Source organism: Sparus aurata, chromosome 6, assembly GCF_900880675.1.
Source record: "Sparus aurata chromosome 6, fSpaAur1.1, whole genome shotgun sequence".
NCBI classification, from domain to species: Eukaryota; Metazoa; Chordata; class Actinopteri; order Spariformes; family Sparidae; genus Sparus; species Sparus aurata.
The window spans coordinates 29,899,868-29,927,616 of NC_044192.1; the positions used below are offsets into that span (position 1 = coordinate 29,899,868).

A 27,749-nucleotide genomic window follows, 5' to 3' on the forward strand; every position below is an offset into this window, starting at 1 on the left:
GTGTTGCACATCTAATCAGTCTGAAAGTTATCTTCTAAACGTTGGGCCTCATTGTGGGACCTGCCTCTGTTGTAGGGAGGCAGACTGTAATAAACACTGCTCTGCTACACTGAATCCCAGTATGACACAAACGAACACATTCATGGAAGTGTTTCTTGCACTTCATTTAGCAGCGTATTCACTCAAAATCGCAATGTAGATTGCGATCTTTCTTGTCAATTTTTCATTCCAATTTCCAATTAGCAGAAACCATCTAGTTGTCCCCATCACTGCATTGGTTTGTTCACATAGTTTGGATACGCAGGTCAACGAACTTATGTGAAGTTTGGAAATGACAGTAAGACGACATCAACAGGGCTCTAGACTAACTTCCACAATGGTTGCACTGGTGCGCCCAATTCTTCTATTTAGGTGCAAGGACATCATTAAGTCCTATTTGTAAGAAAAGTATATTTACTTTACCTAACTTGTCAAATAATGATGCTTTGGTTTTCCCAACTAGTCAAAAACTGGCCCTTTGGGGATGGCTGCTGACCCACCTTTGACACATCATGCAAATAATTGTAAACAGCAATAAAGGTACAAAGGTGCATGTTTTTCTTCATGTAAATCACAGCACACACAACAACAAACTAAAAATAAACTAATTCAAATACTACATTTCAGGCGCACAGTGTAGCCATTGAAAATGTTTGGTCACACTTGACAGATTTTTGGGTACATGTGCAACCAAAATGGTAGCACCCAGGAGCCCTGGTTGAATACAGCAATCTCTATGGTTTGCGTGAAAAGTAGAATGTTGCTGCCTTCAGCATCGATAATGACCAAACTGCCTCACTTTAAATTTCCTCTTTCATCTTTTTGTCATCCACGGTTGGTTAAAAATATAGTATGAAATCCCTCTACCTGTCAAGTCTACTAAGGTCAGGGCTGCTTGCCTGGTGTGAGGGATTGGACAGATGGCTTCCCAGCACAGGGCACTGGGACACATGGGTGGACCGTATGTGTGAGGCTCCTATATTATTTCCATGCCCTTTCTATGTAACTGGCTGTTAAATTGTTGCCCCTGGATTACTTGGGGCTGGTGCGGCTGGCAGCACATAAAAGAGATATAGGTTGATACTTGATGAACAGGTACGTCAACATGACTGAAGGCTTTGCAATTAAAACAGACACAGCTGTTGTTCCCAGTGAGTCGTCGTCAACACGGTGACATTGTAACCTTGGCAGACCCAACTGGCACCACACTCTTCTGTGTCTATTTCTGAGGCTGGGGGTGCACACAAGGTGGGTTTTGGCAGGCAGATGAAGAACGAATGTCGGTACTTGGTGGACATTGTGGGCACTCTTCTTATCCATGCTTAGCTTCGCGTTCTTTCTGATCATAACAGGTAGTTTGGACAGCAGGCTCATACCATAAACAACTGTGACCGGGAGAAGAAAGACTTTTCTGTCCTGAGAAAGCTGGGAAAAGATCCAAACCTTTGGGGGATTGTTGTGACTCTAATTCCTCCCCACTGGCGCTGTTCTCTCTAAGATTCTAGGCTTGAGTTGGATGAGATGCTGAAGAAGAGAAATGACCTATCCCTGCCAGGACCCTCAAGTGGTCATTACAAGAGACTATAAAGGAGCGTTGAGTCCTCCTTCTGGCGCTGATCGCGACATTTACTGCGTCTGAGACTTGGTAAAGGACTCTTGTCGGCTGTATGCAGTGTTCCTGTTCCCACGTGGATTTGCTGGCACAGTTAAGGCCTGCATCAGGGAAGTAGATCAAAGGAGACATGATGGAGCTCTCTAAAGGGTACCATGACCTGAAATACATCACCAGCAATCTTTAGTCTGTGCTTATTTGTAAGATATATTTATTGACCCTGCTTTTATTTAAATTCCCTAAAATTCAGATCATAGTCTAATTGTGTGTAATAGCTTGTCCCTCTTATCTGTACCCGTTGTATGTGTACTTTCCTGCAAACTGGGTTGTCCTTCTCTCTACTTCTCTCTCTGCGTCTCTCTTTTTTTGCGCCTCCCCTCTGCACCGTCTCTTTTCTGTTGTCTGTGTGTATTGTGCTGAGCTGGCTGTTGTCACTCTGTGATTGTAGTTAAGCTCGGTGGTTTTGTGCGTTGGTAGCACTCGGAGCGTATGCCTCTCTTTAGGTCCTGCTGACTCCATGCCTGGCGTCTCACTGAGTGCGTCCACCTGTCTCCTGATTCAGAAAATGCACTCATTCGCTATGACTCCCGCTGCTTCATCATCTACCAAAGAGATGACATCATAGCAAACGCACACACAAATGCAGATGGTTACATGTAGGGGACACAAACATTGACACTCTCTCCATATGGGCCAGTGGGCATATTTGGGCCTCTCAGTCTGTCAAACAGTGTGAGTTGTTTACTGCTTGTCGGGTTGATTAGTACTCAGGCGTGACCGTGGCCTTCATCATCGTATCCTGTTGCTGAATAATATGTTGCCATTTTCAGATGCAACTAACACTTCACTCTTTATTTAATTTCTTCTCATTCAGCTCTGATTGGGTGGAGATCCTGGAGCCACGCTCCCGTGAGCATATGTACGTGAACTTGACCACTGGCGAGTGCGGTTGGGATCCCCCTCCTGGAGTTCCCGTCCGCCAGGCAGACGGCAACCAGTGGTGGGAGCTGTTTGACCACCAAAGTGGCCGCTTCTACTACTACAATTCGACTGGGCGCCGCACCGTCTGGCATCGACCCCAGGGAGCCGACATAGTCCCCCTCTCCCAGCTCCAGGCCATGAGGCGATGCACTGAGGCCAAGCGGGCTGCAGGGGGCATGGACAGGCCCCACCACGGGACCACGGGGAGTATCAGCAGCGCAGGGAGCCAAGGGCGCTGCACCCCTCTGCCCGAGCCGGACGGAGATATCCCTGTCCCCAGAGGACTGGAGAGCAACGAAGAGACTGCCAACCCCGAGCTGGAGCCAGCACTGGACAGCAGATTGCAGGGAGACGGAAGCAGCAGCGAACACAGCACAGATGGCAGTAAAGACCCACAGAGGTAAGCCTGACCAAACCTTCAGTAGCTTCTACAGTATGTCTGGAGAGGGATTTGTGCTTAATCATTAGTGGATCATATTACCAGGAGAGAAGTGGGGAAATGTGATAGTCATCACAGCATGTGGCGTAGTGAGTCGTAATGACTTTCAAATGCTTCTTCTATGAGAACTCACGGGATTGTTTTGACTTTTGACCACTCCGACTAAACCCAAACTGCTTTTTTATTTTCATTCTCACTTATCTGAACATTCCATAAGTCCCATGTTTCCATACTACTGCCTGTGAACCGTGCACAGCCATTTCAGCAAATCGCTACCAAATGGGGAGCACGGTCAGTTACATTACAGAGCACGACACCGCCCCCCCTCACGCTAGGGTTAGTGGTGCAGAACGGGCCCTAACAGTAAGTCATTCAGAGACCCCATCATGTGCTGTGCGTTGTGGCCTCGTCCAAACCACCATCTCTTTCCTCCAAGTCAGATTCCAGACATGCCTCTTCTGTTTCCCCTGGCACAGTGCCACTGATGCCGTCTTAGTGTCCTTCTGTGTGCTCACCACCACCACCACCGAGCTCCACTCTGCTCCAATGCTCATTTCATTTTCCTAAAAACAGATCTGGGCCCCAGGCCATTAAAGACTGCGACGCCTCTTATGGGTGAGAGCTTAAATGTGCATGCATGAGAGGCATGTGAGAGAGTGTTGTCTGTGGTTAATAACAAGCAGAACCACTACATTCCAGCTGCCTATAAACAACGCAAACTCTGCTGGATTTCAAAGGCTCTGCTATGGCGACTCTGCCTCTCAGGTTCCTCCTGACTCTTCTTGTACCTCACCTTGGCCATTAGGAGGTTACCCCTCTGACCCTCCAATCCTTTGGGATTACGTAAAGGTGGAGGGGGAACTAATTGGTCATCCATGGCTGTTGAATGACACTACTGGAGGCCTTGTTGACTCTGGTGTGTGTGGGGAGTGTTAAAACTCCCCACAGGATCCCACTTTGCCCCAGTGTGATTCAACCTTTCCCAGAACCTTTTCTGCCTCTGCTTAAAACAATGGCCAGCTGTGTTCCTCTGAGGAAGGCTGCGGCGTCTTTAGCCCACAGAGGCTTGATATCCTACTTAGCCACATGGCCGTTCACATGCTCACCAGCCTCCATCTCTTAGCAGGTAATTAGAAACCACCACAAAATGCTCAAAGAGCGTGGAATGTGACAGCTCAAAATGGATGAAAACAAACTCTGAGACATGCTTATTATCAGTCAGCGGTCCATCTCATTGACAATGACAAGGATCAATGGGTAAGGGGTTGGATGACACAGTGGTTTGAGGTTAGCTAATTGTTCAGTCCCACCCAGAATGTTAGTGGCTTTCATGGGAACATAGTCCTCTTCCCCTTCTTTTAAAAAAAATACTTCTGGTCATAGCTGTTTTATTTCTAGAGTATTTGCATATTTCTTTGTTTAAAGTTCCTCAATGTTTGGTCCGAAACTCTCAGCTATTTTAGACATGTCCTCACATGTTCTCTTCTCCTTCCTTTTTTTTTTTTCTCTGAAATTTCAGCGGCGATCAAATGTTGTTAACTTCTGACCTTTGCAAAACAATGCTGTTATTGTAGAGATGGGACGATCCCAGTTCTTCCAGCACCAGTTTCCTTTTGTTATGACCTATTAATAAGTCTGGTCATAAGATAGAAGAGTTTCCAAAGCTTCCACACACCCTGTGCGTTAATCTAAGCACTGGTTGCTTGATGTGGCTTCCTTTCTCTCGTTCTAAAGCTCATATCTTTATACTTGTTCACGCTTATAGGAAGTGTAGGCACGTGAGCGCATTTAATTGTCAACTTGCGTGCCAGATCTGTTACTCATTGGCCAAGTCTTATCACATGTCCTGGGAATTTCTGGGTTCTTTGAGCCTGTGGAGCTCATCAGGGAAGTTCCATACTCTCTAGGGATAAAGTCAGTCAGTCACATGAGGTTATGGGTGCAGGAAACTGAAGCAAACTGATCTGTTTTCATGATGTGGGACCTGAAGGTGTTGCAGATCAGCTAACTTGTAACACCTGTATTGAATTTCACCCACTTTTCAATCCATGTCTGCGTGCTGTTCTCATCAACTAAATAACATCTGTAAGGGATTTCACCATAGATGGTTTGTGATCTGTGCATATGTATGCCTGTCTTCACTGTGTGTGGGCTCCTCTCCTCTGAGCTTTAGGGTTACAGGAGACCTGCTGAGGTTCAGTGGATGTTAAAAGTCTGCTGAGGACGCATGACAGCATGGTGTAAGACAACCCAGGGGTGACCCAAGGTGGTTCACATCAGGGTCACAGCACTCTTTTGTCTTATGGGCCGGCCCGAGGCGTATAATGGACCACTAAAAGGAACAAAGGTTGTCACTTAAACCTAGTTGCCCCCCACAATCAACTGAGAGCTTTCTCTGAGCAGGAAGTCTAGATATATTGAATGGAATACACCGAATGGCTCGTATGTTCCCTCTCATTTAGCCCTGTAATGATATAGCGGTGCACCAGCATTCAATCTAAGGCAGTCACGCTGACACTTAAAACCTGCCTTTCCTGATTGTTCCTTGGCTTTGGATTCCTTTAAAAAGATTCGGCTTCCACAGAGTTGAGTACATCAGTACCTTGGTGAGCTCAACTCTGTCGGGCTTGTATCTTGTATCAAAGGTTGAATCAGCGCCTACACATTAAAGAGGAGACATGATAGCTCGTAACAAGGGAACTTAGAAATATGTTTTTGATTTCATTTGAGTCTGATGTATTTTAGGTAAATTGAAGCACTAATGTGTAGAGCTCTCCCCAGAGGTGACAAGTGTCAGATGACACAACCAACTGAAAAACAGAACTGAAAACATTTTGTTTTCTATTTCAGTTTTTTCAATTAAGGCATGTGCACGAAAGCAAAAGCATAAAACAAGCCAAACCAAAACAAGCTTCCCCTCATGTGCTTGCGACTGTCTGGCTCATGAGTCATATAAGAGAAATCACCTAGAGGGTTTATTTAGGAAACGGGTGGGCGTCTGATGGGTGCGATAACGTTTTTTAGTTTTTAATGAGTCACACATTGTCTGCATGTAAACTGCGAGAGCACAACCCTGTCGTGCTTTTCATCTCCCGCCACTCTTGAGGACGTAGCCACAGCATGTTTTTTTACACACACATCGGAGCGACTTGTTTTTTATCTCGACACTCCCAGTGTGGTAAGCTCATTTTTTAGCTCCTTCCAGATGGTGTTTTAAGTGCGCCTATAATAATAAAGTCTGCTTTTTTTTCTACGCGAAAAGTTACACTTTGAACTTGCGATCCGGTTATGTGCTTTGGTTTGGTGAGCAGTGACAGTATCCTTATTTCGTTTTTTGTTTCTCCACACGTTCCACATGCATTTCACATTTCTCATAAATGCAACGTTTATGGCATTCTCAAGATGTAGATTACAGAGCCAAAGTTTTATGTGTCTCACTCAAGCAGTGAACCCAAAACCTCTTTTGTGTTATTTTAGATATCATTGAAACACTGCTTATACGGTTAACTTCTCACTCTGGGACTGTGGAGTGGTGGAATATCTCCAGTGGCACCACATGTGAACTGGCCTCAGGCATGCTGCTCTGACAAACTCAGCTGACATGCAGCCTGCAGAGATGGTATTTTTCATGGTACTTACAGGGTTACCATTCTCATCCATTTCTAATTTATTGTGTACTAGGAATAGGAGGCTGATAACTGATATTTGAAACTGATATACGTTTGCAGTACAAATGAAAATCCTCTTGTCAAAATGAAGATTAAAGGTCCACTGTGTAGTTTTTGGGAAAACATTTTAATCAAAAGAGATATATCTTCATTGACTGATTTTTATAACATTTAAACAAGCTAAATAAATAAATTCTCTTCGTTCTCATCACTGAATAAACTGTATAAGCAAACTGACCTCAATGGACAACACAATTTCATACTGTTTTACTTTGTTTATTTCTTGCATCAGTGTTTTAGGGACCGTATTTTTCTCTGAGAACAGCTTGTATTCAGTTCCGGAAAGAAGTTTGTATTATTGCTCATTAATACTGTAAATATTAGAATCAGGTTTGGAATTCGGTCTGCAAAAGTGATCGAATTGAACGGAGTACAATTTACTGATGTACTGTACCTAAGTACAATTTTGAGGTGCCCGTAGTGTTCTTCAGTATTTCAATTCTCTGCTACTGCTACTTTTTACTCCACTACATTGTTTGTATAACTTTAAGTAGTTAATTTACAGATTCAGATTATTACAGTTTTCATAAGCTATTACTCATGACGTATAATCAATCAGATCGTCTTGTGGCACCGAGTGAGACCAAAGAGTAGTGCCTACAGATAAACAGGTGGATGCATCAGAGCCAGTATAGTGCTTTTTAAATTGATGTATTTGATTTGCAATATTACAAAAGGAAATGTTGATTTCAATAATAGGAAAATGCTGTTGTTACTATTGTGATCCTGATCATGTTTTTGAGACTTTGTATTGGCAAGAGAATAGGTTAATTTGTGTGTGTGTTGAGAGGATCCAGTTTTTAAAGCGTTTCACACGCTGTGCCATTATGGATCGTCCCTCATGAAGAGAGTCACAGATAAACTTTCAAATTCCAGAGGCGGGTCTCTCTGGAATCCAGTTGGGTTTGGCCTCATCCTGTCTCTTCAAAACTATCCTAGTGGCTGTCCTTCAGCCCGGCCCAGCCCTCCTCATAGAGTTGGTTTGAGTGAGCCACAGACATGCACAACTGGTAGACATCTTGGCTCGGAGGAGGGAGGTGCGTCAGTTCAGCTGTTGCAAGACAGCTGGCCCTCTGAAGGTGCCTGACAGGAACTAGGGGGCTGCCTAGAAGCTTTGCCTTGAGCCCAAAATTTTTATTTCATGCTTGTGCGTGATGTTTTCATGACAGATGGTTCAGATGGGAGAAGAAAAATCTGCTTTGAACATCAGAGTATATGACATTGTCCTCAGCGAATCCTCTCTGTCTTTTCAGTTTCCTTCCCTTTTCCAGATCGCAGTTGTCTCATTGGTCTCCGCTCTGAGGTGTTTGTGTAGCAGAAGCTTGGCCTGTGTGACCTCATTTCCTCTTCCTGTCCAGCCAATGTTAATAATAACCCCTGTTTTTCAAACCACACTATTCCCAGGAGGTATATGTAAGAACTTCCAAATCCATATCCCTATCCGCCGTAGTGACTCAGCTGATGGCTTTTCCAACAGAACTTATTCCAGGCAGGAAAGAAAGGAGAGACAGAACATGTGCTGACAGCAGAATCCCCATAGTATATTTAGCTGGTTATTGAGACGACCTGACCACAGCTATGTTCACAACAGTGACAGAGGTATCTGGGACTGAATTTGTGTGTGTGGGAGACGAGAGCTGCTGAGACTAATTGAAATTTTCTGACCGTTAAGTTGATTTGCTGCCCCAGAAGCCAATCAGATTACCCCGTTGGCTTCCAAAGGGCCCCTAACTTCATTTAATCTTACATTTTTCGGTCTTCCTTAAGATCTCACACGCTAGCTCCAGGCTCTGAATGCAAGGTTTTGTCTGCGCAAATGTGGGCGTAGCAGAGGTGTGTGCACATGCGCTGTGTGTGTACCATGCGTGCTTGGGAAGTAGTTGAAATGGGGATTATCTCTTTGCAAACAGCACGAGATTTAGCCAAATTGTTTGCACTCCCAGTGATAATTATCATGTCTCTTTCAGCATCTGTGATAAATCGCTGTGCATAATCCCCACCTTCGGCTAACATTCAGCAAACACCTGGCAGGCTGCTAGCAGGCAACACACCCTTTCTAAACAACTTTCATTATGATTAGAAGAAAGTCCAGGCCTGTTCAGAGTTACGTAAGTCTGTTTGCCTGACTGACTCTGGAGGTCGAAGATGGCTCTTTCAGGTCCGTCTCTTCTCCCCCCACCCCCACCCCCAAAGCCACTCCTTGCCCTCCATTGCCGTCGTTGAGGGAGGCGTCTCCGTGGCGATGACACAGCCATGCATTGTGTGAGGCTCCCCGCACTGCCACAGGGGCCCCTGAATGAGCCCCAAGGAATGCCAGCCTTCCCGCTCATTCCCGTGCTGCACTCTCCCACGACTAATCCCCTCCCCTTCTCATTTACACATGCTCACACCCTCCTCTTGTCTCTCCAGCTCTGTTCTCCTCCTCCAATCGTCTCCCCACTCTGGGCCCGTTTTTATTTTCTCACCATTGTACTGTCGTTGTCTCTCTTCGGGTTCAGGGTTTGTAATCATACTTTATGTGGTTGACCTGGGGTTTACTGATATGCGAGTGTTGTTCTAGCTGTGTAATGGGATTAGATATCGAAGACACTGTAAAGCCTTACTGTTGGAATTGGCTAACGGCCACCGTTTGATCGTGGTGATCATCGCACCAAAAACCCTGCTGACACCCAACATAATGTGCCAGTGCTAGAGGGGGTGAACATGCTAGACCTTTGCTGATCCTGGCTGGGACAATGGCAGGCGGACAACAGAGACGACGCCTGACAAAATCCCTCTCTCTCCCATCACTGTGAGCTGGTGGACTTAGCAGGATGCTTGTCTCAGGCCCATGATTGTGTTCAGTTTGCGGTCTTGTTACACATATATGGATAGTTTGATGACAAATATTTTCCTCTAAGTTTTGGTGTCTTACTCAGAAGCAGACAGCCTATTTGGTCACTAAAAATTTTATTTTTTGATAACTCCTTCTAAAGTGAAGATAGTTCAAAGCTCTGGCTTCTGTGTGTCAGTATTGACATGCAAAATGAAGCAGTTGTGAAACGGTGACATCATCACTAACATTTGTGTTAGTCCAGTAAGTGTAATAAGCATGCGACAACAACAATGGCAAACTACTGGATTGTACATCCTACATAGCACTGCTATACCATGTGCCAGGAAGGTTGTTAGATAATTTAAGCTGCTGTAAGTGATTTTTTTTCTTATGAAAGGGATTATTAAATTGCTCTTTATTCCAGCAGTAATCACTGTTATAGTGTTTTCTCAGTAAGACAGGGGATTGCTCGCTGCAAAACGGACAGGAAGTTAGCTTCAATGGCGACAACACGTACGCAAGAAATAGGTGTCAAGAAAAGATAAATAAGTAATTATTTACTATTTTCGTTGTGTTTTTTAGTTGCTAACGCCATGGGATAATAAGCTCATACCCATGCTCACGATGTTCTTCTCTGGTACTTTGTCCCCACCTATTGACCTGGCACGATAGTTTGTAATTGTTATTCTGTCCATTTGTATGTGGAAATATTTCATAAAACCATGGTTGTGTGGATAGGAAAATAATTTTTTAATGGAAGAGAAAAATAGCAATTTTCAAAAATACCTGTATACGCGCAGACCAGACCGGACTCCCTGAAGAAGATGCTGTTAAACTGTGCTACTGAATTCAGAACAAGGTACGATTTAATGTTTGAATGGACAGGAAGTGTGGTGGCGTGTGACTGAAAAAATTGGGGAGGACACAAGGAAAACCACCCGTCTTGTCATGTTATTGTACACCAGTAGCTACACAAGTGGTTTTATAGTTGACACAGAGATTTGGCTATGTTTTATTTTGACCGATTACTATTTTATCCCTCTTGCCCAAAAATAGAGGCGCAGCAACCTCCGCTGCCTCTTTGGACCAGCCTTCGCTGAATAGTACAGATTACATTTTACAGTTAGTGGGTCGGAGGATTCAGAATTTCTCCCGTATGAACTAGTGAAACATTTACTAAAGCTGTGTATAAGCTCCCTATTATTAAGATTTAGCCCATACTTCCGCCCTGGCCGCGGTGTGTGAACATTACATTAGGCATTTCCTGTTTGTGCTACATACGGGGGAGCCCCCTCTCCCCAACCCTCCACTGGACCCCGTCTGACAGGAAGTAGTGGTCACAGCTATCTCAGGGTCAGTCCTCATAAAGTACGTCATCCCGCCAACAGGAACACAGAAGGCAGATTCATGTTAGTTTTCCTTTTTTTTAAACGGACGGCCATTGCATGAACCCCCGGAGATTGTTTTATATGTGTTTGATTTGTTTATGATTAATGGAAGGGGAATTTGATTATTGGTATTGTGTGAGTGTGTGTGTGTGTGTGTGTGAGTGTGTGTGTGTGTGTGTGTGTGTGTGTGTGTGAGGTCCGCTGTGTTCTCTAGCCTTCCAAATCTATGAAAAGCCTTGATGTCTCATGTGTGAGCCATCCCTGTCGTAGCAAACCGGTGCTAAACGCTCAGCTGCTGAGGTGGGAACGATTTTGTAGCATTTGTATCACCTCCTCCTGATTTGACAGGACCAGAGTGAGAAAACATACACCGTTTCAAAGAATACAAACCGCGGCTTCTCATGTTTACAGCTTTCACCTATCAACCCTACCCCTCCCCCCAAATGTAAAACCATACACCCTCACACTTGCTTGTAACAACTAAACAGCGGTTAGTTTGGGTGAATCCCATCCATCAGACCTTCTTGTCTTCACACGTGTCTGTCTGTGTGTGTGTGTGTTATTTAGGCAGTAAACTCTCTTGATTGGTCTCGGTGAGGCGGGGGCCTTGGAGCATTCCCAACAACAGTGGTTGTGGCAGGCTGTGTTGGAGCTGTGCCAGGTGGCTGAGACCCAGCTGTTTATGGGCCCTGCCTGGATGGCGAATCTGTGGGGCCGTTTGAAGATGAGAGCCTGTTTACATTCAAACCGCTGAGGTGGTGTGACTCACACTGCAGATGGGGGTGGCACAAGGTCCTGAGAGAAAGAACTGTAGCTAGGAGGACTAAAGGAAGTTTGCCGTTGGCCTGAGGACCTCAGGGGAATTGTTTCAGCATTGTTCCAGAGAGATGTGGGGAGGAGAGGGGGGTCACTCCGCCTCTTTCTCTCCTCCCTCTGCGTCCTCCTACTGCCGTTACAGCCCAACTCTCAAGTGCGTGCTGTAGGAACAAGGAAGCCTTTGAACACTTGCTCTGGCTCTAGACTGATCTGTGTTTATGTGTGGATTTACACGGACAGAAGGTGATCAGCTTTGATCTAATTAATTACCCCGCTGAATGTTAAGTAGAGGTTGGACGAAGGAAAGGTAAGTCTACTTTGCCTGCCTTCAACTTATTTACCTGCTTGACCTTTGATTAAGCAAGGAGGTCTACTGAGATTGTGTATACTTTACTGCGTCACATGTGTCTTACTCTGGCCTGCCGCCAACTGTGTCCATGTGTTTATGTGTAGTAATGCCCGCTTTATACACACACTCACTGGTGTAAGTGGGCAAGATTTTGATCAGTTGAGGAATGAAAAGTCCTACTTGCTGTGGAAGATTATGAGGCCACAGCAGAGCAGAGGGCAGCAGACCGGAGCGGCGTGACCAGATTGATAGCAGATTGTTTTACGTTGCTGGGATTAGAAGTGGGCCATTGGGTTTGAAGTTAGCCTAGCCGCTCAAGCAAAAGGAGGAGAATTAACCTCTGGCCCCGAGTAAAGATATTCTCAGCCGTGAACTGCTGCAATCCTGACTTTTCTCAGATCAACATCTTTTCATGTGGCCTGCTGGTTTATTGCCCACATGTTCATTCAGTGAGGGCAGCCTTCCATGCCATGTGAGAGTCATATGTAGATGAAGCCAACATGAGCTACTTCGCAGACTTCACTTCAGCATTATTATACAAAGACCTTACCCCATATTCTCTAGTCCCACTGTGGCTGGCTTCTACTGAGATGCGTTGTGTTCAGTCACTCAGTATTTTTAGGCACAGCACACAGTGAAGTTATAGTCTCATGGGTTTGACAAGGCTGTTTTGACTGCTTGACTAAAAATGGGGTAAAGACTTTGGAGGTCAGCAAAATGTTTGGAGAAGAATTTGTGGATTGCTGCTGGTTTTCCCAACCCTGTCAGCTTTGGATTTTTTTTTAGATGAAATATAGCAAATGGCTTTACGCCTGTGTATAATTGTATATGATAGTAGTACATTTATGGTGCTGCCTGCTGTCTTTTGGGTGTTTATTCAGACTTTATATATACATTGCTCCTTAGTCTGATGTCAGTTCTCATCCTGCTTTTTTTTCTCTTTCTCAGGGATGCTTCTCAAAGGTGGCAGCCTGCCCCTGGTTCTAAGGCAGCCATGTTGGTGAAGGTGAACAGCATGAGTCGTAACCAGCCCAGCCCAGCCTCGCAGCAGCACCACCAGCACAGCGCAAACGGCAAAGCCAACACCTTCACCCTGCACCCCGCTAGCAACAAGGCACAAGGAGGGCACTCGAGCTCTCCCCAGGGGTATAAAACTGCCCCTTCTGGCAAAATGACAACCGACACACGTCATGCCCATCACCTGAGAAAAGCCAGCAATGGCAGCTTCTGTTTGGTGACATCAGACGGGGGCCACCCCAGTCCGCTTCGCCACAGGTCGCAGACCAGCACACCGCGCCCTGTCTCTCCCCAGTATGGTTGTACTGCCCCAATCTACGACGAGCCAGTTACAGAATGTCCCATATATGATGAACCCCCAATAGACATGGAGGTAGAGGGGGCACACCTGTACAACGGACAACCTCTGTCGCGCCTGACACCTACCCATAGCCTCCAAAAGCCCAGACACCTCCAGCACCCGACCCCAGGGTCCAGACACAGGAGGAATCCTTCTGCCTCCGACTACAGCCCAGCTGGTCTGGAGTGCATCAAGCACATGGTCAATGTGGACCCCAAACAGGGGCTCACACCCGGCTCTCCTTTACCCACACGAACCCCTTCTCCTACCTCCAGGCAGGATCCTGTCTTGACCCAACCGCAGCAACATCCGCAGCCCCAAGCCCACTCTTTGCCCCAGACCCACTCTTTACCCCAGGCTCGTGGTCAGTTGAGAGACAGAGAGCCAGGGACCCCAGGCCCAAATACACTGGACAAGAAGCAAAGCTGGCGGGTCCTCGAGGCCACAGTGCAGCGCGCCATGGAGGCTCGACACAGCAGGCAGAGCAGCCAAGCCTCGCAGGATTTCCCCTCCTCAACCCCTCAGGCCACAGCAAACTATCAAGACTCTGGTTACTCCACCGGCCCCTCGCCAAGCCTAAGAAGAAAGAGCAGGAGAAGGGTTGGAGCAGGTGGCTGTGCAGGAGGCAGGCCAGGGTCGGTAGGCAGCAGCGGGGAGCTGTGCGCCCTCAACGAGAGGCTGATGGCCGAGATGAGGGAGGTTGTGAGTCGTTCGAACACCATGAGGGAGGTGAGAGCAGGGCTGGACCCGGAGATGGGGGAGAGGGTAGTCGTACCTCGGACACGCTCCCCTGCGGACTCACTCAGGTGGTATGGCGGAGGGGGTGGTGGGTCAGCAGGCAGGTGCACATCACGAGAAGACCTGACCCCCAGGTCACTGAGTAGAGCGAGTAACCATGGCAACCCTGTATTGGCTCCTCTGGAGATACCGGGGAGGCAGAAAAGGACCTATGAAAAAGTGGACACCTTGGATATGAGTGTGAACAGCCAGGCCAGCCTGTCCTCACCAGAAACTCCAGGACCGCCCTCACAGGTAAATCCACAACTACTGTGTGTGTGTGTATATGTGTGTGTGTGTGTGTGTGTGTGTGTATGTGTGTGTGTGTGTGTGTGTGTGTGTGTGTGTGTGTTTGGAGCCAAAGGCAATTGGTGTTAAATACGAAATAGAGTCTGTAAGTGAATACATCTTAGCTAATCCAATATCATGCAATTTTCCTGTCTAATTAAGAGCTCAATTGTGTCTGTGTTATTGTGTGGTCTGTTTACCTCAACAGGTTTGCTTGGATTCAGTTTGGTCTGAAAAATGCTCTGATTACTGATGTCTCTCTAGATTCACTGTCAGATTAGGGAAGAATTCAGTCTAACTGTGGCAAATGAGGCTGAGTTGTGTCTGAATCTGTGTATTATGGGAATTTTAAGCTGCTGCTTTTGTGTTGTTTAGTGTGTCTGGTCCTCAGAGAGCTGTAAGTGGAAGAAAGGACAGATTGTTAGACTGAGCAGAAATATTCTCCTTGACTATTAGGGCAGATCAGATTTTTCAAACAAATCTGCTTCTCTTTTGACTTTGCAGAGCTCAAAATTACAAAGAGACATATTTTGAGGAAAAAACAGCGATGGCTTATCTTGACGTCAGGAAAAATGCACATGATCGAAGATGAAAGAATGATTTGACTCTCACTTGCTCATAACAGTTATGTAAGTTGGAGCATGTGTAGCCATTTCTAATCTCCAAATCCCCTCTGGCAACAGAATCATACTCCATACCTCCATACATTATATTATTATTATTGTTTTCAGATGAGGTCCCACAGCACCTCTGCAACTAATAATAAATGTTAGGTTGAACAGGGAGCTCTGGGATGAAAACAGTAAGACTAATCTGTCTCTTTGAAAAGAACACAGAGCATTTTGTGAGTAATGCCTCTTTGCATTCCAGTCTTTAGTGCTGAAATGTCCCCAGGACATTAAGCAGTGGGCAGACTGGGCACAGTTGACAGTAATGGCTACAGTCCCAGCATTACCTGTCATCATCTTACCACCGTCCATCTGCCCTGCACTGCAGGTACCATATACTCATATGCCAGCTCTATGCTTGGGCCTCTGGGCCCATGCCAGACCAGAAAGATTCAGGACATGGCTTCCCTTGGTCAGGAAGGAGAGCCGCTGCGGCCCATATGGTCATGGCTTGGAAGGGAGATGAGGAGGAGGAAGGGGAGGCAGGCTGGTACCGAGGCTTATTGGTACCACTGTAGCTTTAGCATGTTAGACAACAGCCAAGGAGCACTGAGCGGGCCCCCTAAGTCTGTGCTGGAATGTTCTTCAGACCTGCTGTTATATCACTCACACACAATCCCAGATTATGGCTCACTATGTGTGAGAAGTTTGCATTTTCCATATTTGAACATTTTGTTCTTGAACTAAATAGTTTGATTACCCTTTCAACAAAGACCGTGAATAATTAATGTTTGTATAAGTTGAGAGCATTTTCCACTCTCTCAATGTTCTGTCTCAATCCATAGCATGACTAAATGCTCCTGTGCATGTGCATCTGTAATCTATCTGTAGAACAGTGTAATTTACTGAAAGCATCTGTACAGAAAATGTCCCAGTCCCTGGTTAAACACATGCTTTGTTGCATTTGATCTTCTGGAGTTGACCTCTGTCACACACATTTTGAACTTGTAAACTCTGTACGATCGTTTAGACTCCCTGCCAAAACCGAACCTCAGTTCTGCTCCATTTGATTGAAAAACCAAAATCTAAATTCCAGCTTGTCTGGCACTCGTCAACTACATATTACATCAGGGTCTCATTGAAAATCCAAGTCAATGCTTTTTATGTTCCATTAGTAAATTTGAGCTTTGATTCTGGCTCAGGTTTCGTGTTGTTGCTGGAGGGGTTACTGGCTGTCTCTATTAAGGGAGGTGAGGTTGCCCCTTATAGTCATAAACTGCACCGCAGGGATCACATGGAGGCCTATGTAGTGCATAGCTTTGGTTTTGCAGGGTAGGTGAGCCTGGTGCTGGAAGGGGCAGGGGGAAGGACTGTTATGCCACTGTCTGGTCACCTGCCCCTGAGGCCAGGGTTCATGAGGATCTGTTGAGATTTCTTTTCTGGTACAATTCTAATGTGGTATTAGGAAATTAATGTCCTGATTCTGCAACAGTCGGCCCCCCCTAGCCCAAGCACTGCAGAGCACATCCTGGTAGGCGTAAAGCAGTGCTAGTGTGACCCAGTGAAGACTCTGCAGCTGCACACACACTCACACATACACACACAGTTTGTACCTCTGTGTGCACTCTTGCCTCACCCCTCTGCTGCCGCTTCTTCTACCCTCCTTCCCCCTCTGTGTAACTCACCTTCTCTATCTCATGTCCACGTCTTGTTCCCCTGCAGGTTGGCACTCTAGAGCTGCAGGCTCAGTTGGAGAGCAGGAAGAAAGGCATGGTGGATGGGCGAACAGCTTCCCTGGGCCCCCACCGCTCTGCCACCCATGACAACGGAGAGGGAGGTGATGGGGCAGGAGATAGAGCACGAGGAGCAGCATACCAGCTCTCCTACGCCACCCTGCGGCAGCCTCCACCACCTGCCATGGGCATGGAGGACTGGGCCAGCAAGCATCTCAACATGCACACACAAGGCCTGTTCCGTCGCCGTGTCTCCATCGCCAACATGTTGTCGTGGAACCGCGGATCCATCAAAAAGCCCATGCTGGTCACCAGCAACCGGGCGGTCAGGAAGGAGGCCTGTGAGATGTTCAAGCTGGTGCAGGCCTACATGGGGGACAGGCCTACCCGTCTGGACCGCCGTCACTGCGCCCTGCTCATTGTCACCAAGTGCTGGGACATGCCAGGGCTGCGGGACGAACTGTATGTGCAGCTGGTGAGGCAGACCACCGGCAACTCCAGCCCCAGAAGCTTGGCGGCAGGATGGGAGCTGATGGCTGTCAGCTTGGCGTTCTTTGCCCCCTCGCCTAAGTTCCGCTGCTACCTGGAGGGCTATATCCAGAGACACACGGAGCCCACCATCGACAAGAAATGTGAGTCTCAGACTGAGCAACAGGGTGGGTCACCTTTCTTTCTTTTTGTACCTCCCTGTGTTGTCTGATCGTCAGCATTATTTATGTAGACCAAAGACATTTCTAACTCTCTTTTAAACGAAATGTGCCTTTTTTTCCTTGGCTCTGAATTTTCCTGTGGAATTACTATTTAATATAGTCAGTATGATCATGATAGAAAGCAGTGTTTTTTACGAGCCCAATTATATGTTTGTCTACCTTGTGTTTCTTTAACTGAGCATCAGAAATGTAACCTATGTTATCTTGTGTTCCACAGTGACTCAGTTCATATTGGAACAGCAGGAACTAAAGCTGAAGAAGAATTCAAAGTCCAGAAAGAAGCGGAAACAGAATTCAGACGATGAAGAAGGTAAAACCTTTGTACATATCCTTGCTCTTCAGTCCAAAATATTGCTTTAAGGACATTGGATCTTCTGTTATCCCCATTTGTACAAGCGTATCTGTTTAGCAGAGTACACAGTACAGCATGTAGGGGAGGGAGTCCTAAAGATGTTTTTCTACTTTGTCCAAAAGCTCCCTGTAGAGGGACCTCTCTGACTGGGATGGAAAATTCAGTGTTGTTTGTCAGTGAAGTACATGCTGATGTACTTTCAGACACAATGAATGGGTTTCACAGAAAAGATGAGCAGGAAAAAACATGTAGGATGAGAATTTCATAAAGTTGTGTGCGAGCACAATGGACAACACTGTAATTCATGTTAGCGGTCTCCCTGGCCACTGGCATGTCAGACGGCCATTTAAGGGGATACCTACTCATCGGCACGTGCCCTCATTAGAGCAGCCCACTGATGATGATGTCACCAGAGAGGAACCTAATCAACCCACTGCAGACACCACAGTAGTGGCCTCACACATTGTGCTTCAGTGACTCAGACTTGGTGCTTTATGCTGGAAAAGATCCAAGTGACTAAGAGGTCAAAGAGAAAGTCTGCTGACTTACCACTTCATTGTGACTAACTCCAAAGATCTTTAACAGAGCAGTCTTGATGAAATCCAACAAGGAAAAAAACAAAACACATGTTCAAAAACAGCATAATGAGAGCTGCTGTTGGCTTGATGGATGGAGGAGCTGGGACGTGTACACTGTGTCTGACCGGAGCACTGAGCAGCTGTGAGCAGCAGGAGTGGGAGTTCATGTGGGAACTGGAGGCCTGTTGTCAGGCCAGACCTGGCGCAGGCTGGGCTTGGAAACTACTTTTTTGGGCTCGAGGCCCGAGGTTGTGTTGTTTTCAACCAGCACTTGGATGAGCGAAGATTTGTCTCATAAACGACAATAACCAAGAAGAGACTGAAATTGTTTTCTCAACATTCATTAAAGGTATAATGTTTAATATGAATTTAAAGGTACTATTTGAAATAATTCCTATCAGGTCAAATAGTGACCCTTTAGATTGTAGGTCGGGTCGGCCTTCATCCTGGAGAGTTAGTATTTGACGAGTTGGGAATGAAAATCAACCTTTGTCGGAGTTGGAGGCTGTTTTTGGTTGTAGTTGACCAAAGCTGCTGATTCCACCATGATCTGAGGTCATGGTCCAGGCAAACTTTATTCAGCTAATAGGTCCACTAGCAGCATGGATAGCTGAGCGAACTAGCCGTTAGTGACAGCCATACATAACAAAGAGTATAATGGGCAACAGTTAGTAGATTTGCTGCCTCCTATATTCCTGGAGATGCATTTAACGGCTCCGTGTTTTGGTTGTCAAGTTTAGTTTTAACCTATGTGTAGACAAGTGTCATGCTGCTCTCGGCCTGGAACAGTACACTCAAGCTCCTAATGAGCTCGCATTTCCCCCGGGCTTTGGTTGCCTGGATGTTGTTGTTGTTTTCCTGCCATCAAACCCGATGTAAATATAGACCACAGGTTGTGTTTCTCACTGCAGCACAGGGGCTCTGCACTTTTGCTTTTCACAAAGTATGCATACAGCCGCTGTGCTGGGAGCCTCGGGGAAAAATAGCCCTTCTTTGCCAAGATCAAGGGCAAATTATTGGTATGATCTCTCTAATTAGATGTAATTATAGCTGAACTCGGTCAGATTAGCAGAAGTGGTGAGCGTGCATGGGAGTCACCTGTTTGCCATAAATCTGGGGGCTTCAACTGTTGGGATTTTAAAGAGTAACAAACACTTTCCAACATGTTCCCATCAGTGGGTTTGTCCATCTGGCTTCTGGTTCTGGTAGCTGATATAGTGGAGATGCTGCGAACGGGAATAGACCCCATGAGAGCTCAGTGTTTGCTGTAAACTGGAGTTACCACAGCAATGACAGAGGAGGATGATTTATATTCATGAATGCACACGATGGCTGTGCAATCAAGATTTCCTTTTGGCTTTTTGTATGAGAAGTCTACAGCATCTCTTTTTTCACCACAGATTGCGTTCTTCCTTGGCTTGTGTCTCAATACAAGATCGTAGCTCTGATGCAGTTCACTTCTTGAACAGATCTGGGCCCAACAGTAGCTACTTGGGGCAGGCAGCAGACAGGGAGCCTCTGTGTTTCTCATTTTCTTTTCGAGGCCCTTTATGTCTGTGTACACTGATGAATCACCTCAAAGTTGGATGTGTAGGCCGGATCCTGTCTCTAAGCTTTTGTTCGACGGCAGTAAATCTTCCCTCAGCCTGACAGTTTAGCCGGGCCTGCTCTAATCCCCATATGCCAGAATCACACCGTCAACATGTCTCTCCAATTACCACTGCCTGCCTCTCATGCACTATTTGACAACTGTGGGAAAAAAAACCCTGTCTTGTTTGTGGGAAAGAATTTGAATTATTTGTAATTTTGTGTGTTTGGTAATGCCTAGTGTTTGAGGGTTTTAGGGTCTTTGAGGTTATAACAAGGGTGTGCATATAGTACCTTGTTGGGTTTGGTTTCATTGTGTCTCATTCCTGAATTTGCCTCTTCTGTCAACCTACAGGTCTGCCTATAAGTACGTACGCCAAGTTCTGCCATCGGAAACTGCAGAAGGTGGCGATCACTGGGGGCAAAAAGGTATGCCAGAAGAACTAAATGTAAAAGATCCCTTCTGTACATATATTAAAGAATATGTCCATCCAAAAATGAGAAATCGTTCATTATCTACTCACAGCAAAACAGTGTTGCAGCATTCTCCTGAACAGCCAGAGTAGGTGGGGGGGGGGGCCTTGCTTTAAACCATGAAAAAAACTAAAACAAACTTGAAATTGTTCTGTCATGCTTGTAGGCTCACGTCTGAAATTCGGGTTTACAGTGAGCACAGAGAAAAGTTACACTTTGAGAAATGAATGTAAGAGCAAACTTGTCAAACTCTCTCTCTTGACACATACATCATTCAACACAGTGAAGCTCAAACATTCTACCGTAGGAACAAGAAGAAAAACACATTTTTGACTGGGGGGGGGACTTTGAGCTTTCAATGTTGCATTAACATGTTATCAAAAATACGTCACTTTCACGTGATAAAAATAGGACGTTTCAATTACAAGGTTGTGATTTGGATCTGAGTCATCGTAGACAGCGTCACAGCGCGAGACGTAATTACAGGTGCACTGACACAGTCACAAGTAGAAACATAAACACAGACTCAGTCATAGCAGTGCAGCTGCAGACACGGCAGTGATTAGCATCACAGTCCCTGACATTCCCAGGTAGTAAATCTGTCTTCACCTCTCACCCCTCTAGGGTCTACGTAAGCCCACCTTGGAGGAGATCGACCACAGTAGGCGGGCCATCGTCACTCCCTCCCTGTTTGGCAGTTCTCTGGAGGAGGTGATGGAGCGGCAGAGCGAGCTCTTCCCAGACAGGAAACTGCCCTGGGTGCAAGTTCAGCTTTCCCAGTATGTTTTGGCTCTGGGCGGGGCTCAGACAGAGGGCATCTTCAGGTAAGATACACCTCACTGAGCCAATTACATGTCCCTACTTGAGCACTGTGGGAGAGGTCTTAGAAAGTAGAAAGGGCTCTTATGTACTGTATGTGATTGTGTATGTTTTTATTGCATGTACAGTTTGTATAAACAAATGTGTGTGGTCTCCTGTATCCCTGTATTTCAAGAAGGCTCTCGCAGTGTACAGTACACACAACAGGCAGCAGAACAAACACTGCTTAATTTGATACTTCAAAATATGTGTTTCCATTACTGCTTAAGCTTACAAGCACGTGGGAGCTTCACAACTGTGTGTTTTTGTAGGGTACTCTCCAGCTTATTTAACTCTGTAACATCTTGACTTGTTTAGAGAAGTGTTCCCTTCCACTGAACGTACTATATAGGGATCCTTGTGAAACTCCATTCCTACGTGGGGACTTTCCTCAACAGTTTGGTTATATTATGTTTATTCTGTTTTTGTTTCGTTCCAAACAAAGAACTGAAAACAAGGAACGCAGTACCTTCAGCCACCAGGCCACATTTGAAGCCAATTGGGTGTGCAGGAGTAACAGTTTTGCCACAGGGCAGAGTGGAGAATCTACAATGATGGAGATAGAGCTCCCTCATGTGGCCACTGAGTGTTACTGACATGTTGTGTTTTATTTTCAGAGTGCCTGGAGACATTGACGAAGTGAACGCATTGAAGCTCCAGGTGGATCAGTGGAGGATCCCAGAGAATCTCTCTGACCCCAACGTTCCAGGTGAGGAAGGATGTATATTGTTCTTAAAGTTTGTATTTGTGTTCACATGCGTATGTTGGGTGAGAATATGAACAGTAAGAGTATGTTTTGTCTCTTACAGCCTCTCTGATGAAGCTGTGGTATCGGGAGCTGGAGGAACCACTCATCCCAATGAACTTCTACAAGCAGTGTGTCAGTAACTGTGACGACCCTGTGGCAGCCATCGCTGTGGTTCAGTCTCTGCCCGAACTCAACAGGCTGGTGCTCTGTTACTTCATCCACTTCCTGCAGGTAACATGTTGACAAAGATTTATATTCCCCTCAGACACATCACTTACCATACGTGAGCCCAACTAGGATCGCTATTCCACTAACAACATTAGGAAAATATCTGTAACAAGATTTTGTCCCTGATCTTTTCTTATTTTTCCATATTTGTTTTATGTTAACGTAGAAGCACTATGTTACACGTGTCGTAGACAGACACAGCTATTTGTAATATTCAGCTAAAGAACTACAACAACTAAAACTGTTGTATTAACTTAAACTTCATAAGGAGTACAGGAGTTGTATTGAAAGTTTGGAAAAATGCTTAGTTTGAACTATTATGTTTTTAACAGTAGGAATATACTTGGAATGGGGTATAATCCTTGATAAATGCTTGAATTTCAACATAATCTGATGTTTCATTGACCCAATTGCTCATGTAAACCGCTAATCTGTTCATATTTTGAAAGGAAACAATCCAATCATCGTATTTTTCTTGTCCTCTGGCATCGGAATTAACGAGCACTAAATAATCATGACCAAAACAAACACACTTAATATGAACACTTGCTAAAATAAACAAATTGGTAATAGACATTGCAGAGCCCGAAGACAAACTTCAGAATTTACTACTGAACATAAACATTTAAACTAAGCCACGGGATAGCTGAGTGTGACTCATGCATTACTCACTGCAGGTCAGAGGTCTGTACACTCAGCTTTGCTCACTCCACTCTCTTCTCACATCCTGACTCTCTCTCTAGGTATTCGCTCAGCCATCCAACGTGGCTATAACCAAGATGGATGTGAACAACCTGGCCATGGTGATGGCCCCCAACTGCCTTCGATGTCAATCCGACGATCCGCGGATCATCTTTGAGAACACCCGCAAGGAGATGTCCTTCCTGAGGATGCTCATCGTCCACCTGGACACCAGTTTCATTGAAGGGGTTGTGTAGACACTGTAAACGACTGAGCCCACCTCGGGTGCCGAGTCGGCTCTCCAGCATCTCCAGTTACACATTTACAATCATGCACTAACACTAGCCCCATTCACACTGCCATTTGGAAGCCGGGATCCCACGCCAATTCTCCGCCTCCGGCTCTTTGTGAATGTGGCGGCGAGGGGTGAAATTTCACTCCGGCGCTGATGCGCCTCTGGGGGTAGTGTCAGAGGTGCAGTATTGGTGAACCGAACCAGTGTGAACGGATAAGCCGGCTGCACGTATCGAGAGCGTGTCGGTCTCACAGTCTGATAACAACACGGGTCCCTCATTCAACTCAGTAAAGAGAAATGTCCCACAAAGCAACGTTACAGAACCAAACTAAAGTAACGTAGTAACTGTAAATGTCTTTTGCGACTGATATGAGAAAAAAGAAAAACGCAAATATACATGGAGAAGCATCTGTCCTCCCGCCTGTGCTACCGACTCTTCGTCACATTTCTACCAGAAAAACAGCGTCTGTCACCGGCAAAAACTTTAACTCACCGAGTGTTTGTGTGAAAATAAATCTCTGCGACAGTCAGTCCTCCAGACCGAGACTTCAGTGAACTTCCCCCCAGAAAATAGCCTCCGTCCCCGCGAGTGACAGAGTCGGACAGTGTCCAGTTCACTGATGATGATTATGTAATTATGTAATTCAGAGCTAAAAATGTAACTTTGTCACTTTCCAGGATGTTTGGTGGGTCAGGATCTCAATCACGACACATTATAACAGCATCCATATGATTTTAGACTGTCTGCGGGTTTAGATTTACAGGAGGACACCAGGGAAACACCTTGAAAACACACAGACGTCATGTTGACGTATACTGTCACGCCTCTTTAGGAGCCGCAGCGCCGGCTTTCTGTGTGAATCATCAACGGCGGAGAATTGGCGAACCACCGCTGCGGCGATGACGCGGCTTCTCTGTGTGAAAGGGGCTACTGTTTCTGTTCAGACCACACTGGAAACTCCTAGGGTGAGATATTAACACCTCTTACAACACATGGAGTGTGAAAACAGCTGGGCCTTTGGACCCGCGCTCTCACTTCTTTCTTACTGAGAGACAGTACATATCACCTTAGGTTTCACTGTGTTTTTGATGCCAAAATCAACAGTGACGGCTTTAAAGTGTCTCACTTTAAGGACTGTGTTTTCTAACCGCTGCATGTGAAAACGGATTTACTCTTCCATTTCTTACTGAATCAGTAGTGCTACAGTTTCTAACCGAGCTGTGTAAAGTGAGTCTTACAGTATTTACTTCAGAAGTATTCACCTGCACAACAAACATAAAGACGGCAGTGTTGACACTCTGCTTTTATTTTTCTCTCTGGTTTCATTCAAGTGTGTTTGTGTGTGCGTGACTGTCAAGTGTGAACGAAAGACACAGCCTTCTTTTATCATGTACAGAAAAAAAAATACAATATGAAAAATTAAAAGAACTTGTAATGGTGTCTCATTAATAAGCTTGCCTGTGCTGTTTTGAATAATTGTACTGATAGCTGGCCTCCTCGTATTTTATTTTACGAGACACAACAAGCCACCGCAGCTATTTTGACAGAGTCAGAGCCGTCATTTCAAAGCCCAAACTGGAAGGATGTGCGTAAAGCTCTTTTGAACAGATGGTGGTGATTTTCTGAGAAAATAAACTTGGAAGTGCTTTGATTTTACAACTCTAAACACTCAAGTGAAGACAGAAAAAGAGTGTTGTAGTTGCAGTTTATGTCCTTGTGATGTGGGAGTTTGGTTATTCAACTGTTCATACTCTTTCTCTCTATTATCTGTAAGTCTTTCAATTGGAATTGTGTTCTCTTTTGTTTGTGGTCCGTGTGTTTTTTGGCTCAGGTCTTATGATAAAACGGGTGTTGGATGTGATGACTGTACATGGCCTCGCTAACAGACTGAGAATTTGATGAATCCACCAGTCAACCCTGTACTGAGAGTATCGTTAAACTATCAAGCACTATGAGAATGTAGATGAAGCTTTTTGTGTCCCCTCTCAGGCTCTGCCCATGTAAATAAATTCAGTGTGTAAATAGTATTAACTCTCCCTAAGTGTATTCTAATGATCCAGGTTAAGGGTGAAGTTAAACGTTGCTGTAAAGAGCAATAAAAAAAGTGTTTTTGTAATTAACTGTTAATTCTCTGCTGTAACCGCCTGCCTTTTGAACATAGGACTGATTCAAACCACTTTCCATGTGTGTATATGTGTGTGTGCATACCCATTTGTGATAATATGGAATGGCTGTCCATAAATAAACGGTTTGTTCAGTTGTAGATTGGGTGACTCCTGTTTATTTTTTCAGCATGTTTGCCTTTATTTTGGTAGTGGATTGGAGAGAGGAGACAGGAAATAAGGCGGTAGTGAGAGAGTGTGTGTGTGTTTGTGTGCGGGGGGGGGGCGCACGCAACAAAGACCCCCAGCAGGAAGCTGCGACCACATCGTCAACTGACATTTAACTTGTGTCTTGTCGAGATGAATCCAGAATACCAGTATTCTTGAAGTAGTTGGTACAATAAAATGATAAGTCAAACTTGTAAAAAGGCACCTCATGCATAGGCTGAATAGTAAAATGTTGATGTAGGTTAAAAGGAGCTCAACAAACATAGTGCTAGGATATACTCCTGTCCACTTAGGTCAGCGAAAGCATCTGAATTTTGTCTAAAATGCTTTCAGGTCTCCAGGTGACTCTTCTTTTACCTCTGACCACTGTTTATGTGATTGGAATCATTGGCATTTTGTGACTAAATGCTAAGTTGTTAATTAAGAGTAATTATTTTTAAACAATGTGTATGTTTTTTCTCCTCAAATTTTGAGTTGAATCTATGGCTAAATATATGGATTATTATATAATATGGTTGTTAAATGGATTATATACACAGTTTATGAGGTCTGTGAGAGGTCAAAGCCCTTAGAATTCACAAAATAACATTTCTCCTTCATTTTAATCTTAAAAGGAAATTTTTAATGAAGGGTTCACCCCAAGCATTGATAAATATGGATACATTAATGGACTTTAACATATTCATTTTATTGATTTTTTTATGGATTATTTCCATGGTCTGAAGATTTTTTTCAGGGTTATATGCTCATAAAATGGACCAAACACATTAAAACCATCCCTGAACTTTCAACTGAGATAAAAAGAAATGAAAGTCCTTTTAAGGTACAAAGGGTGGCTTTCAGGGTTTCTTATCAAGTTTAAAGGGCTTTTCTGTCTGAATATAATCCAATAAGAATACCTTGTATATTTAAGAATAACAGTAACTAACAGTACATTCACATTTCATTGATTTTCCTAAATATCCCTGTAAAATACCTAGTTATAACATTCCTAACTGGTACATACATAGATTTATAATCTTAAAGATTAAGGAATTTGTTTCAGAGAGGATCTGCCTGCCTGGTCTGTAATTTACATAACTTTATTCTTTTCATTAATCAGTGTAAACTACTGTAACTACCCCTTAAAAGCAGAAGCAGTTACTCCTTGCATTGCTCAATCCACCTATATTTCTCAGAGCGTCCTTCCAGAATCGGACACAGAAAATACTGATCTGGATTAATCATTTAGACGAGCAACAATCACAAAGTTTTATAGTCTACCTGCAACTGTGAAGGTGAAAGCAAACAAATAAAGGTCGCTCCCCATACTGTCACACAGCATCACTCTCACTCATCCACTCTGTACATATTCAGTTCTTTGTCCTTCTATATGCCTGACTTCACAAACCCCGCTTCATCTGTCACCCTGTAGCAATCAGGTTCCTGTTCACCACTGGTGAAAGGCCGACCAGGCACCGTCACCATGACAGCAGAAGAGGACGTCTGCCCCCAGCCTGTGGGACTGGAACCAGTTATAGATATGAGACACAGCGAATCATCGTGACTGCAAAAACAGCAGCCATTTATGTGGAGAGCAGCTACCCCCTAAAGGCTTTTCCCAAGGACAATCACTGTCATTTTATAAATAGATGTATATTTTTTATAAATCACAGTCATTTTAAGTTCTTCACTGAGATTTTAGTTTCACTATGAAAGTCGTATCATAGCCTATTTATCAGTAGTTCATTAAGTCAGAGGCAAAGTATCTACAACTGTTGTACTTAAGTACAGTTGTTAACATATTTGTAGTTCACATTGTGATTTCAGAGGTAAATGTACCTTTTACTCATTTTACCACTGTGGTCTGCACTTTTATGTAAGATAGATAGATAGATAGATAGATAGATAGATAGATAGATAGATAGATAGATAGATGGATAGTCATTTTGGCACAATGGTGATGGTCACACTGAAACCCACAACCAGTACACTGAG

The 27,749-nt window shown here is 44.9% G+C and overlaps 1 protein-coding gene across 5 annotated transcripts in view; it reads left to right on the forward strand.

Moving 5' to 3' along the window:
- Positions 1-25,705, forward strand: part of arhgap46a (Rho GTPase activating protein 46a) — a 37,782-nt gene extending 12,077 nt beyond the window's left edge. For 2 of the 5 annotated variants that reach the window (XM_030419752.1, XM_030419753.1), the window contains exons 2-10: positions 2,526-3,032; positions 13,116-14,556; positions 16,920-17,586; positions 17,858-17,950; positions 20,513-20,586; positions 21,256-21,455; positions 22,107-22,198; positions 22,299-22,468; positions 23,209-25,705. In XM_030419752.1, the coding sequence (XP_030275612.1) occupies positions 2,526-3,032; positions 13,116-14,556; positions 16,920-17,586; positions 17,858-17,950; positions 20,513-20,586; positions 21,256-21,455; positions 22,107-22,198; positions 22,299-22,468; positions 23,209-23,403 (3,439 nt within the window). In that variant the 3' untranslated portion in view covers positions 23,404-25,705. Of the gene's footprint in view, positions 1-2,104; positions 2,384-2,525; positions 3,033-11,758; positions 12,126-13,115; positions 14,557-16,919; positions 17,587-17,857; positions 17,951-20,512; positions 20,587-21,255; positions 21,456-22,106; positions 22,199-22,298; positions 22,469-23,208 lie in introns of those variants that run through there. The other 3 variants (XM_030419750.1, XM_030419749.1, XM_030419754.1) reach the window with 3 other exon arrangements.
- The last annotated feature ends 2,044 nt before the right edge of the window (positions 25,706-27,749 follow it).